The sequence below is a fragment of the Microcaecilia unicolor genome, chromosome 11 (assembly GCF_901765095.1).
Source record: "Microcaecilia unicolor chromosome 11, aMicUni1.1, whole genome shotgun sequence".
Classification (NCBI taxonomy): domain Eukaryota; kingdom Metazoa; phylum Chordata; class Amphibia; order Gymnophiona; family Siphonopidae; genus Microcaecilia; species Microcaecilia unicolor.
The window spans coordinates 63,512,395-63,525,914 of NC_044041.1; the positions used below are offsets into that span (position 1 = coordinate 63,512,395).

Below are 13,520 nucleotides of genomic sequence, written 5' to 3' on the forward strand. Positions count from 1 at the left end.
GGGGGGGGGGGGCAGGGGTACAGCAGTGAGGTGGACCAAAATGTGTCCCCCCACTTTGGACTCTGCCCCCCCTGCCCCATTGAGGTCTGGCTATGCCACTGGTTTACGCACATATAGTTTGAGTACATCTAACTTACTGCACATGATGAAGTGTGAGGTGATGAAAACACTGTTGTGCGCCTAATTTTAGCCTTACAAACATTTATATGCAAGGAGTATTAGCAAGGCTTATATTTAGGTGCAAAAGGACAGGTGCTGATGTGGCAAAAGGGAGGAAGAGGGCATGCCAACACACAAGATTTCTTCACATACAATTTGAATACATTTAGCTTGAATACATGGTGAAATGACAGTTTGGTGACACTTCATCACTGCAGACATCTTAATATTTTCCTACAGTACTTCCCCGCCACTTTCTCTTCAAGCCCTGGCCAGTCAGCTTCCTAAATGCTTATTCCTTACATCACAAAAGGTCTCTTGCTGCTGACATCTTCTGACATTGCCTTAATTTGGTTTGTGTCATTGAAACCTGGCTGTGACCTGGTAAAACTGCCCCATTAATGGAGGCCTCCCTTTCTGACTTTTTTATGTAGTTTGCACATCTCAAAAAAACAACATCTAGAACTTGATGACCCTGCCAGCTTCCAACCAATCTCTAATTTTCCATTTTTTCCAAGCTCTTTGAACTCTTCTCTCTACTCGGACAAATCCCTTAGCTTTGCACCCTCACCAAGCTGATTTTCAACAGGGTCATAGCACCAAATCACTATTAACTGCTCTCTATAATGAGAGTAGAATGACACAGAATCATCAATGTTCTGTCGTTTTAGTTTCTCTAGATCTCTTCATTCAACTTTGCTGATCATGATCGTTGTGTTACCCACCTGCACAATCTAGGTTTCCTTAGCATCCCTCCGGACCAGCCGAGATAAAAATACTGATGTGTTGTGCACTCCTTCCAGCAGGTGGCGACTGAGAATTCTGACTCTCTTGAGAGCTAATATGAGCCCTGGCTAGCTATAGTAAGATCCAGTATTCTCAGTCTCCAGCAGATGGAAGGTGGTGAGCCCTTCAGTCTCTTAATCTTATTTAATTGTTCAATATTTTCTACCTTTATTTCTATTAATATTTATATTGCTTCTCTTTTTCTTCTGTGCAATGTTTAAAAAAAAGGCAAGTTGTATTTACTGTAGAGGCTGAGACCCGCAGAGGTCAAATATTCCCTGTCTTCATCCCACTTTAAAACTTGCAGATTACTTCAAGGGTGTATCCTTGTACGTACTTTATTCAGTATCTTTCTTGCTACAGTCCCTACTGTTATGTGGATGATGATCAAATTCTTTATTTGATGATGATGATGATCAAATTCTTTATCACCATTATCAGCACCTGTTTTCAATTAGTTTTCAACATAGAAACATGATGGCAGATAAAGGCCAACAGCATCCACTGTCATCTCCTCTCCCTAAGCAATCCTATGTGCCTGTACCACGCTTTCTTGAATTCAGATACAGTCCTTGTCTCCACCACCTCCATCTGGCTCAGAGATAACTGTGTATTAATATATCAAAATGTGAAGTCTTTCATTTCCCAATCAGTGGTCCCTTTAGTGAATCCACATGGATACTAGGTGTTGTTTTCAACTCAAATTTGTCTTTCAGACATCAAGTAGATATAAGTCCCATGGTCCTGTTTTGAATTTATGTATTGGGATTTATATAGGAATTATACAGGATCCGTTCACTGAGGCCCTTCTTGCCACTCAGTCTAAATGGTCATTAATTCCCTCCCCTTGTTATATTGACTAATGTGATGCTCTTTATTGCAGTTTGTCCCTCACCTCTTATCAAACACCTTCAGTTTATACAAGTAACAGCTGTCAAGCTACTTCTACAATGCCAAATGCTTTGACCATGAATCACCTGTTTTCTGAATACTGGCGTCCTGTTTCCACTTGTTTTTAAATTCAGGATTTTTAGGTTGGTACTTAAAGGCCGCGTACTCCCTGCCCCAAATTATTTCTGTAGCCTGCTTTTTCCATACTCTGCTCCCGGCGCATTCCACTCCTTGCAAATGGCTCTTTTAATGCCCCCCCCCCCCCCTTCTCTGCCTGGACATTACACCAAAGTGAACCGGAGGCATCTATCGTTGATGTTTATTTTTCTGCCCAAAGACAGTTAGGAGGCTGTTTAAGATAAGTAATCAGCTTTTTCACTTCTTGATGCAAGTTTCTGGTGTGGGTTTTAGCGTTGTTCAACAGCACCATTTTTGGTTATTGAGACACAATTTCAGTTTCATAACACTTCTAGGGAGTGCATTTATACAGGGGATGTACCGATGATGGTGTTGAGCATTCAGTAAGTGACTGTCTGTTGGCAGCATGTTTAATCATGTGCTGTAGAATAGTGGCACTGATTAACACTGAGGTCTTCCCTATGTATATTATAATATGTTGCATGATATTATAATATTTTTAAATAACCTCACATTGTCCTTGATAATGCATACTCAGAGATTTTTGTGTAGTAGTATGTTTTGGCATTTCTCTTTGTTTGAAGGGTTCTATACATTTGGATTTGATGTTGCATGTGACATCACATTGTTACCTTGGCCTGCTGCTATTGTACTCCCTTCTATTAAAAACCCATCTGGAACCCTCATTTTCTAAATTCAAAATGTTGGTTAAAGCATGGTTATTTCATCTTACGTATGGACACCAAGTAATCCTTACCCATTTTATATTCATCCCACCACCACCATCAACTCAGACTACTCCACCTGCTTTTCTCTTTTGTTTTCTTTTCTCTTTACTTTTTTATAGATATACTTTGTAAACCACTTAGTAGCACCAGGGTGCAATTGCAAAATATCAAGCTTTTGTAAATAAAATAAATATTCTGACTCTGTAGTACCAAGAACATTTATACACTGTATGATATTGAAATAAAAATATAATACATATTGAATTTAAATTATAAACTGTCGTAGAAGCATGAAGGAGAGAGATGCAACATAACTTTTCTCTCCTCTACTGGGATGCAGACTACCCCTTAGTTGGCTTGTACATAGTGGTACAGTTGCTGTTTACATTGTGTGGTAAAAGTTCTTTCTATGTACCAGAAAAGCAGCCTGCTAGCCCTCAGCTTCAAGTGAAAGGCAGCATTGTCCTGGCAAGACTCAAACCACTTTAGTCAGAATGTGCTGTCCAAGGAGCAAGGGGTGTACACTGCATAGTGCCTGTGATGCCAGGGGCCCCAGTTGCAGAGTCTAAGATAGCAAAGAGCCCTGCAGGACTCTTGCTGTGTTGTCTTGAAGTTTTGGGGTTCCTCAAGAGCCCTAACTGTGGTAGCAGGTTGTCTTTAAAAGGTCTGTCTTCATTTCATTAGCACACATATGCTTGAGTATAAATACAGAACTTGTGCAGATAGGACTTTTTCAGCCTCAGCCTGTCACCTCTTCAGAGTGTAGTGGTTGAAGCTGCCCGTGACCTGCTCACTGAGTGGAGTATTCCATCTGCATGGATATTGAAAGTTTCAATAACACTTTGAGCAGATGGAAGGAGATGGCTTTGTCCCTGCTCACTGGTGGAGTCAGAGCTCTGGTAAAGAACCATGCTGCTGGAGGACACTGCAGTACAAAAACAGAGAGACTGTCAGCAAGTATATAGTTCTATCTGAGGTTATGTTATGGATTTGTATCCTGCTAAATCCCTACAAACCAGGTTCAGAGCTGATAACAATACTAAATATATAACAATCTCAAGTACAGGAAATTTAAAAACTACTAATCAAGAATTAACAAACTTAAATTTTCTATTTCTTTTGAAACATCATATAATCAGAAATTAAACGGACAGTTAATGGTAAAGAATTCCAAACTTTAGTTGCACAGAAGCAGAAAGACCTTTCCTGAATGGACTTAGATTTCACGTCTTTCATTAATGGAAAAGACAAAATAAGATGGTCATTATTATGGCTTCTATTAAAAGAACCTAAGAGTTGAAACAATTGGAAAGCTCCCTATTTAATGTTTTAAAGGTCAGATGACATACAACTTAAAATATGCCGCTTGACAGGAAACCAATTAATTATCTACAAACAAAGAGGTCTCATGATCAAATCTATTTTTCCATATCATCATGCTGATCAATCCATAGACTGGTGGGTTGTGTCCATCTACCAGCAGGTGGAGATAGAGAGCAAAGCTTTGCCTCCCTATATGTGGTCATGTGCTGCAGGAAACTCCTCAGTATGTTCTCTATCTCAGCAGGTGGTGGTCCCACACAGCAGCAGCTCTGGCTAGGTCTCCAAGCCTAATTTTTAGGTTTTGTTGAGTACCTGGGGTTGAGGGCTCTTCTTGAGCAAGTGCAAACCTGGTGGCGCCAGGTCCCTCCTTTTCTCCCCCCTCCCGCTGGCTCCGTTAAAAAAAAAAAATTTTTTTTGAACGTCCTTAAGGGCGTTTATTTCGACATTTATTTAAACGTTTATTGCAGCTACTCACTGGGACACCAGGAGGCATATTTTCAAAGCACTTAGCCTTCCAAAGTTCCATAGAAACCTATGGAACTTTGGAAGGCTAAGTGCTTTGAAAATGAGCCCCCAGGTCATTCAGCTCGGAGCGAGAAGCAGGTAATTTTTACCTTTTTATAGCGGGCAGGGGGTTCCCCGATCGATCTCCACGTGGCCTATGGCGTCGGAGGGCGAGGGCGCGAACAGTCGCTCCCCGGACCGCGTGTGCGCTTCTAGCGGGGATGCGGGGGTCTTAAAGTAAGTCTGATTCGCCCTTGTTGGGTGTCAGTTTGGAGGCCGGTCAGTGTCCCGGGTCTTCCTCCGGTGCGGCGGTTTTTCCCGCCATAAACGCCCATCCCCCGCTGCTCGCCTCCGCCATCTTGGCCGGCCACTCTGCTCGGACGGCTTCTTCTTGGGCCGCCCTTGAGCTGGGAGAAGTTAATGCCATGGCCGCCCTTGATTTGGGCGATGGCAAAAAAGCGGCTAAAGTTAAGCACCGTTCTTCCCGCGCGGCTCCTTCGCGGAGTGTCGCTCCGGACGCCATCTTGGATGCACAGCATGTTTCTCCCCCGCTCTTGCGAGCGCCAGTTGAGGGTGCGTCTAGGGCTGTGGCCCAGGCTGCTGAAGTGCACAGTCTGGGGGGTTTCTCCCCCGAGTTCATTTTGCTGCTGCATCAGGCCTTCCTTATGCGAAACGCTGCCCCTTCTCCCTTGTCTGATAAAGGGATTGAGGCCCCCGGAAGTAAACGCCCTCGGGTGGATTCCCAGGCCTTAGAGGACTCTGTTTCCTCTGATGTAGATGAGGGCAGCGTATCTGAGTTCTCCCAACGGTCCTTTGGGGATTCCTTGGAGGAGACGGATTCCCGCTCGGATGGAGCGGATGACCCCTCTGCAGCGCGGATCTTTCGCTCAGAGGATTTGCCCAAACTGTTAGTGCAGGCCATGAGCATTTTGAAGCTTTCCTCTCCGGAGGACGTCTCTCCCTCAGCCCCTGTTGGCTCCGCTATTATGCTGGGGACGAAGCGCCCACCTAGAACCTTCCACGTGCATGATGCCATGCACACCTTAATTTCGGCTCAATGGGATGTCCCGGAAGCGAGCCTCAAAGTGGCTAGGGCTATGTCCCGCCTCTATCCTTTGCCTGAAAGTGAACGGGAGGCCTTGCTTTGGCCTACCGTGGATTCTTTAATCACTGCGGTGACTAAGAAAACGGCTTTGCCGGTGGAAGGTGGCATGGCCCTAAAGGACGCCCAAGACAGAAGATTGGAGGCGGCCTTAAGGTCGTCCTTCGAGGCGGCTGCCTTAAGTTTGCAGGCCTCAGTTTGCGGCTCCTATGTGGCCAGGGCGTGCCTGACGATTGTGCAGCTGGCTTCCCCCTCGGATCCTTCCTTGAGGGCTGATTGGCCGGCCCTGGAATCGGGCTTGGCTTATTTGGCGGACTTACTGTATGATGTCTTGAGAGCCTCGGCTAAAGGTATGGCTCAGACAGTCTCTGCGCGGCGGTGGCTTTGGCTGAAACATTGGTCTGCGGACCACGCCTCTAAGTCCCGCCTGGCTAAGTTGCCTTTTAAAGGCAAGCTGCTCTTTGGGGTCGAGCTGGACAAAATTGTGACCGATCTCGGCACGTCTAAGGGCAAGAGGTTACCAGAGGTCAGGGCTCGGGCCAGTGCTCGCCCCGGTATCTCCAGAGGACGATTTCAGGAAGCCCGTCGGTACCGCCCGGGCAAGTCGGGCTCCTCTGCCCCCTCTTCCTTCAAGAGGAATTTCTCCCCCAAGCAGCATTCCTTTCGCAGAGACCGCCGTCCCGGAGGTGCGCCCTCCGGTCCTCCCCCAGGGTCTCGTACCCAATGACGGGGTCCTGGTCCATGGCCCAGTGCAGATTGGAGGACGCCTGTCCTTATTTCTGGGCGAGTGGACCAGGGTAACTTCAGACGCTTGGGTGCTGGAAGTCATCAGAGACGGCTACAAGCTAGAGTTCTGCCGACCCTTAAGAGACGGGTTTGTACTCTCTCCCTGCAAGTCTCCGGTCAAAGCTGAGGCAGTGCAGCAGACCTTGGACAATCTGATCCGCCTGGGTGCGGTCGTTCCGGTGCCAGAAAATCAGCTTGGCAAGGGACGTTACTCCATTTACTTTGTGGTACCAAAGAAAGGAGGTTCTGTACGGCCTATCCTCGACCTCAAAGGGGTCAATCGGGCCTTGAAAGTTCGGCACTTTCGCATGGAGACTCTCCGCTCTGTTATAGCGGCAGTGAAAGCGGGGGAGTTCCTGGCATCCTTGGACATCAAGGAAGCGTACTTGCATATTCCCATCTGGCCTCCTCATCAACGCTTTCTGCGTTTTGCAGTCTTGGGCCGACACTTCCAGTTCAGAGCCCTCCCGTTCGGGTTGGCTACTGCTCCGCGGACCTTCTCCAAAGTAATGGTGGTCATCGCGGCCTTCCTGCGAAAGGAAGGAGTACAAGTCCATCCTTATCTGGACGACTGGTTGATCCGAGCCCCCTCTTATGCAGAGTGCGGCAAAGCTGTGGACCGGGTGATTGCTCTTTTGAGCTCCCTGGGGTGGATCATCAACTGGGAGAAAAGCCAGCTGCGCCCGACTCAGTCCCTGGAGTATCTGGGAGTTCGATTCGACACCCAAGTGGGCAGAGTGTTCCTGCCGGACAATCGGATTGTCAAACTTCAGGCTCAGGTGGACCAGTTCCTAGTAGCCTCTCCTCTTCGGGCTTGGGACTATGTCCAGCTGTTGGGCTCTATGACGGCCACGATGGAAGTAGTGCCCTGGGCCAGGGCTCATATGAGACCACTACAACTCTCTCTGCTGCAGCGCTGGACTCCGGTGTCGGAGGATTATGCTGTGCGCCTTCCCTTGGACCCAGCAGTGCGCAAGGCGCTGAGCTGGTGGCTGAAGACAGACAAGTTGTCTGCAGGGATGCCTCTTGTGACCCCGGAGTGGATTGTCGTCACGACGGATGCCTCTTTGACGGGCTGGGGAGCCCACTGCTTGGGAAGGACAGCGCAGGGGCTCTGGTCTCCTGCAGAGGCAAAGTGGTCTATCAACCTCCTGGAACTCAGAGCCATTCGGTTGGCGCTTTTGGGGTTCCTCCCAGTACTGGCGTTGAAGCCTGTACGGGTCCTGTCGGACAATGCCACGGCTGTGGCCTATGTCAACCGCCAGGGAGGTACCAAGAGCGCCCCTTTAGCCAAGGAAGCCATGAATCTATGCCAGTGGGCGGAAGCGAACCTGGAACAGCTGTCAGCGGCCCACATTGCCGGAGTCATGAATGTCAAGGCGGACTTTCTCAGTCGCCATACCTTGGATCCCGGAGAGTGGCAATTATCGGCTCAGGCGTTCTTGGACATCACGAAGCGCTGGGGCCAGCCGAGCCTAGATCTGATGGCGTCATCGGCCAATTGCCAAGTGCCGCGCTTTTTCAGCAGAGGACGGGACCCTCGATCTCTGGGAGTAGATGCTCTTCTCCAGCAGTGGCCGACACAGGAGCTTCTCTATGTGTTCCCACCCTGGCCCATGTTGGGCAGGGTACTAGACCGGGTGGCAAAGCATCCGGACCGAATAATCCTGGTGGGTCCGGACTGGCCCAGACGTCCCTGGTATGCGGACTTGATAAGGCTATCAGTGGACAACCCTCTGCGGCTGCCAGTGGAGCAGGGCCTGTTGCATCAGGGTCCCGTGGTGATGGAGGATCCCTCCCCCTTTGGTCTTACGGCCTGGCTATTGAGCGGCAGCATCTGAGGAAGAAGGGCTTCTCAGACAAGGTCATCGCCACAATGCTGAGAGCGAGGAAGCGCTCTACTTCTACTGCTTACGCCAGGGTTTGGCGTACCTTTGCAGCGTGGTGTGAAGCAGGCTCACTTTCTCCCTTCTCTGCTCCAATTTCTTCAGTGCTGGCGTTCCTGCAAGAAGGTCTGGAGAAAGGCCTGTCGCTCAGTTCCCTTAAAGTCCAGGTAGCGGCTCTGGCTTGCTTCAGGGGCCGCCTGAAGGGTGCTTCCCTGGCTTCGCAGCCAGATGTGGTACGTTTTCTCAAGGGAGTTAATCACCTGCGCCCTCCTCTGCACTCAGTGGTGCCTGCGTGGAATCTCAACATGGTGCTACGAGCTTTGCAGAAGCCGCCTTTTGAACCCTTGTCGAGGGTATCTCTGAAAGACCTGACGTTAAAAGCAGTCTTTTTGGTGGCTATCACTTCAGCCAGAAGAGTTTCCGAGCTCCAGGCACTCTCATGTCGAGAGCCTTTTCTGCAGTTCACTGAGGCAGGAGTGACTATTCGCACAGTGCCTTCCTTCCTGCCCAAGATTGTTTCTCACTTCCATGTGAATCAGCAGCTCTGTCTCCCATCCTTTCGTAGGGAGGACTACCCAGAGGAATACTCTGCTCTCAAATATCTGGATGTGAGACGAGTCATCATCAGATACTTGGAAGTAACCAATGATTTCCGGAAGTCGGATCATCTGTTTGTCCTGTTTGCAGGTCCTCGTAAGGGTCTGCAGGCTGCTAAGCCTACAGTGGCAAGATGGGTCAAGGAAGCCATTGCAGCGGCTTATGTGGCCGCGGGGAAGGTGCCACCTATTCAGCTGAAGGCTCACTCCACTAGAGCTCAGGCGGCCTCGATGGCAGAGGCCGGGTCCGTTTCCTTGGAAGAGATATGCAAGGCGGCAACTTGGGCATCGGCCCATACCTTCTCCAGGCATTACCGCTTAACTGTGGCTGCTCGGGCGGAGGCCCGGTTTGGAGCTTCAGTGTTGCGGTCAGGGATTTCAATGTCCCGCCCTGGGTGAGTACTGCTTCGGTACATCCCACCAGTCTATGGATTGATCAGCATGATGATATGGAAGGTAAAATTATGTATCATACCTGATAATTTTCTTTCCATTAATCATAGCTGATCAATCCATAGCCCCTCCCAGATATCTGTACTGTTTATATTCTGGTTGCATTTCAGGTTCACATTTAGTCTTCAGTTCCTGTTCAGGAGGACTTCGTGTTCAAGTTTTTTCAATTGGATTCTTCAAGAGTTGAGATGAGTTTGTGTTACAGTGAGCTGCTGCATTCCTCTCCCCTCCGTTTTACGGGGCTGGATTGAGACATAAATTCTGCCGGCGCTCCCTCCCGCTTCGTGCGGCTGTAGGGCAGCTTTGTACCCCTCCCGCTTTGGCGGTGTTAGGGTCAGTCAGCTCCTCCCGCGGTTGCGGTTGCAGGATAAGCCAGAGCCCCCCGCATCGGCGGGGATGAGCTGGACGGATTCCCCTCCCCCACTTGTGTGGGGATGAGCTGGGTTAATTCCCCTCCCCCGTTTCGGCGGTGGTGAGCTGGGCAGAGTGTCCCTTTGTGGGTGTAATTCTCTAAGTGCTGAGTCCTGCGGATGGAGCTTTGATATCGACATACTGAGGAGTTTCCGGCAGCACATGACCACATATAGGGAGGCAAAGCTTTGCTCTCTATCTCCACCTGCTGGTAGATGGACACAACCCACCAGTCTATGGATTGATCAGCTATGATTAATGGAAAGAAAATTATCAGGTATGATACATAATTTTACCTTCTTATATATCAGTATAGCACAGGAGTTCTCAACCCAGTCCTCGGGACACAGATAACCAGTCAGGTTTTCAGGATACCCACAGTGAATATGCATGAGAGATTTGCATGCCCTACCTCCATTGTATGCAGATTTACCTCATGCAAAATTCATTGTGGATATGCTGAAAACTTGACTGGCTAGGTGTGTCTCGAGGACTGGGTTGAGAACTCCTGGCCTAGCGGCTGTATCTTAGATCAAGTGGAGTTTTTTCATGAGTTTCAGTGAAATACCAGAATAAAGGGAATTACAATAAGAACATAAGCACTGCCATACTGGGAAAAGACCAATGGTCCATCAAGCCCAGCATCCTGTCTCCGACAGCGGCCAATCCAGGCTTCAATAACCCAGCAACCCCCCCCCCCCCCCCCCAAAAAAAAAAAAAAAAAGTATTAATAATGTTCAATGGAGTTTTCCCTCAGGAATCTGTCCAAACCCCCTTTAAACTCCATAAGACCAGCTGCTGTCACTGCATTCTCCAGCCACGAGTTCCAGAATTCAACTACATGCTGAGTACAGAAAAACTTTCTCCTGTTTGTTTTAAATCTATCATATTCTAGCTTCATCTTGTGTCCCCTGGTTCTATTGTTTGAAAGTGTAAACAAACGCTTCACATCTGTCCGCTCTACTCCGCTCATTATATTGTAGACTTCTATCATATCACCCCTCAGCCGCCTTTTCTCCAAGCTGAAGAGCCCTAACCTTCTCATCCTTTCCTCATAGGGAAGTCGTTCCATCCCTTTTATCTTTTTTTTCACCCTTCTCTGCACCTTCTCCAATTCCTTTATATCTTTTTTTTTTTTTTTAATTTATAGAAGTCTTTATTGAGCGTTAAGAACATAATACAGAACATTATTAACACGGCTCGTAACATCATATTCCAAGTGAGCCAAACACCAGTATGAATAGTTTCAAAGGGTACCTATAATGTCATTGGTCCCACCATAACCACAATATGTACTTCATGTTTTTATACCAATTTTTTATTGCCCTCCCCTCCTAAACTCCCCCCAACAAAACCCTCCCTCCCCTCCCTCCCGTCTCAGACCAAACATCTATCCCGAACTTGCATTCAGAAAAGGCAGCCACACTTTCTCCCATTTGGGCAACATTCTTCTTTTCACAGCCATCAATCTCTCCATCTCACATATATATATGACTTTCGTGATCCAATCTGTCAGCGAGGGAACCTTCGGGACCTTCCAATGCCTTGCCAGGTTAGTCTGGGCGGCCTGCAGAGCGCCCCGCACCAGCAACCATTGACTCAACCTTAGTCCCGCAGGCCGCTTTCCTAGCACAAAGACCAGGGGATGCCACTGCACAGGCCTTCCTATCCATTTTTGGAGCCTAGATTGAACCCCCCTCCAGTACGCTTGTGCCTTATGGCAGGACCACCATATATGACCCATATTTCCCACTTCCCCACACTGCCTCCAACATGATTTCGTCACTGAGAGGTACATGTGGTGCAGCCTTACAGGCGTGAGGTACCACCTGTAGAAAACCTTTAATGAGTTCTCCTGTAAAGCCACCGATCTTGCAGATTTCATTAAGCTACCCTCCAGCTGCACCCAGGCCTCGTCTGGCAAAGTGAAATTCAACTCCTGTTCCCACCTCCTCCTATGTACAGTGGTGGAAATAAGTATTTGATCCCTTGCTGATTTTGTAAGTTTGCCCACTGACAAAGACATGAGCAGCCCATAATTGAAGGGTAGGTTATTGGTAACAGTGAGAGATAGCACATCACAAATTAAATCCGGAAAATCACATTGTGGAAAGTATATGAATTTATTTGCATTCTGCAGAGGGAAATAAGTATTTAATCCCTCTGGCAAACAAGACCTAATACTTGGTGGCAAAACCCTTGTTGGCAAGCACAGCGGTCAGACGTCTTCTGTAGTTGATGATGAGGTTTGCACACATGTCAGGAGGAATTTTGGTCCACTCCTCTTTGCAGATCATCTCTAAATCATTAAGAGTTCTGGGCTGTCGCTTGGCAACTCGCAGCTTCAGCTCCCTCCATAAGTTTTCAATGGGATTAAGGTCTGGTGACTGGCTAGGCCACTCCATGACCCTAATGTGCTTCTTCCTGAGCCACTCCTTTGTTGCCTTGGCTGTATGTTTTGGGTCATTGTCGTGCTGGAAGACCCAGCCACGACCCATTTTTAAGGCCCTGGCGGAGGGAAGGAGGTTGTCACTCAGAATTGTACGGTACATGGCCCCATCCATTCTCCCATTGATGCGGTGAAGTAGTCCTGTGCCCTTAGCAGAGAAACACCCCCAAAACATAACATTTCCACCTCCATGCTTGACAGTGGGGACGGTGTTCTTTGGGTCATAGGCAGCATTTCTCTTCCTCCAAACACGGCGAGTTGAGTTCATGCCAAAGAGCTCAATTTTTGTCTCATCTGACCACAGCACCTTCTCCCAATCACTCTCGGCATCATCCAGGTGTTCACTGGCAAACTTCAGACGGGCCGTCACATGTGCCTTCCGGAGCAGGGGGACCTTGCGGGCACTGCAGGATTGCAATCCGTTATGTCGTAATGTGTTACCAATGGTTTTCGTGGTGACAGTGGTCCCAGCTGCCTTGAGATCATTGACAAGTTCCCCCTTGTAGTTGTAGGCTGATTTCTAACCTTCCTCATGATCAAGGATACCCCACGAGGTGAGATTTTGCGTGGAGCCCCAGATCTTTGTCGATTGACAGTCATTTTGTACTTCTTCCATTTTCTTACTATGGCACCAACAGTTGTCTCCTTCTCGCCCAGCGTCTTACTGATGGTTTTGTAGCCCATTCCAGCCTTGTGCAGGTGTATGATCTTGTCCCTGACATCCTTAGACAGCTCCTTGCTCTTGGCCATTTTGTAGAGGTTAGAGTCTGACTGATTCACTGAGTCTGTGGACAGGTGTCTTTCATACAGGTGACCATTGCCGACAGCTGTCTGTCATGCAGGTAACGAGTTGATTTGGAGCATCTACCTGGTCTGTAGGGGCCAGATCTCTTACTGGTTGGTGGGGGATCAAATACTTATTTCCCTCTGCAGAATGCAAATAAATTCATATACTTTCCACAATGTGATTTTCCGGATTTAATTTGTGATGTGCTATCTCTCACTGTTACCAATAACCTACCCTTCAATTATGGGCTGCTCATGTCTTTGTCAGTGGGCAAACTTACAAAATCAGCAAGGGATCAAATACTTATTTCCCCCACTGTATAAGGGAGGGTCTGTGGCAATCTGACAAGTGGGTATAAAGAGAAGATATCAATCCACGTGTGGTCTTAAAGTCCACACATATAACCTCCAGGGGGTGTGCTTCCCTCTTCATACATCCTACGTAAGTGGGTCCCTGTAAGTAGTGTAGGGTCAGGCGACCCTCAGGGGGAGGAATGCTGGCTTCGGCCTAACCCCTGGTAA

General features: G+C 48.2%; 1 protein-coding gene across 1 annotated transcript in view; it reads right to left on the bottom strand.

Moving 5' to 3' along the window:
- Window positions 1-32: 32 nt before the first annotated feature.
- The window catches only part of HNF1A (HNF1 homeobox A), a 74,828-nt gene continuing 61,340 nt past the window's right edge, over window positions 33-13,520 (bottom strand). The window contains 2 exon segments of the mRNA XM_030218724.1: window positions 33-3,488; window positions 3,491-3,627. Of these exon segments, the coding sequence (XP_030074584.1) occupies window positions 3,450-3,488; window positions 3,491-3,627 (176 nt within the window). The 3' untranslated portion in view covers window positions 33-3,449.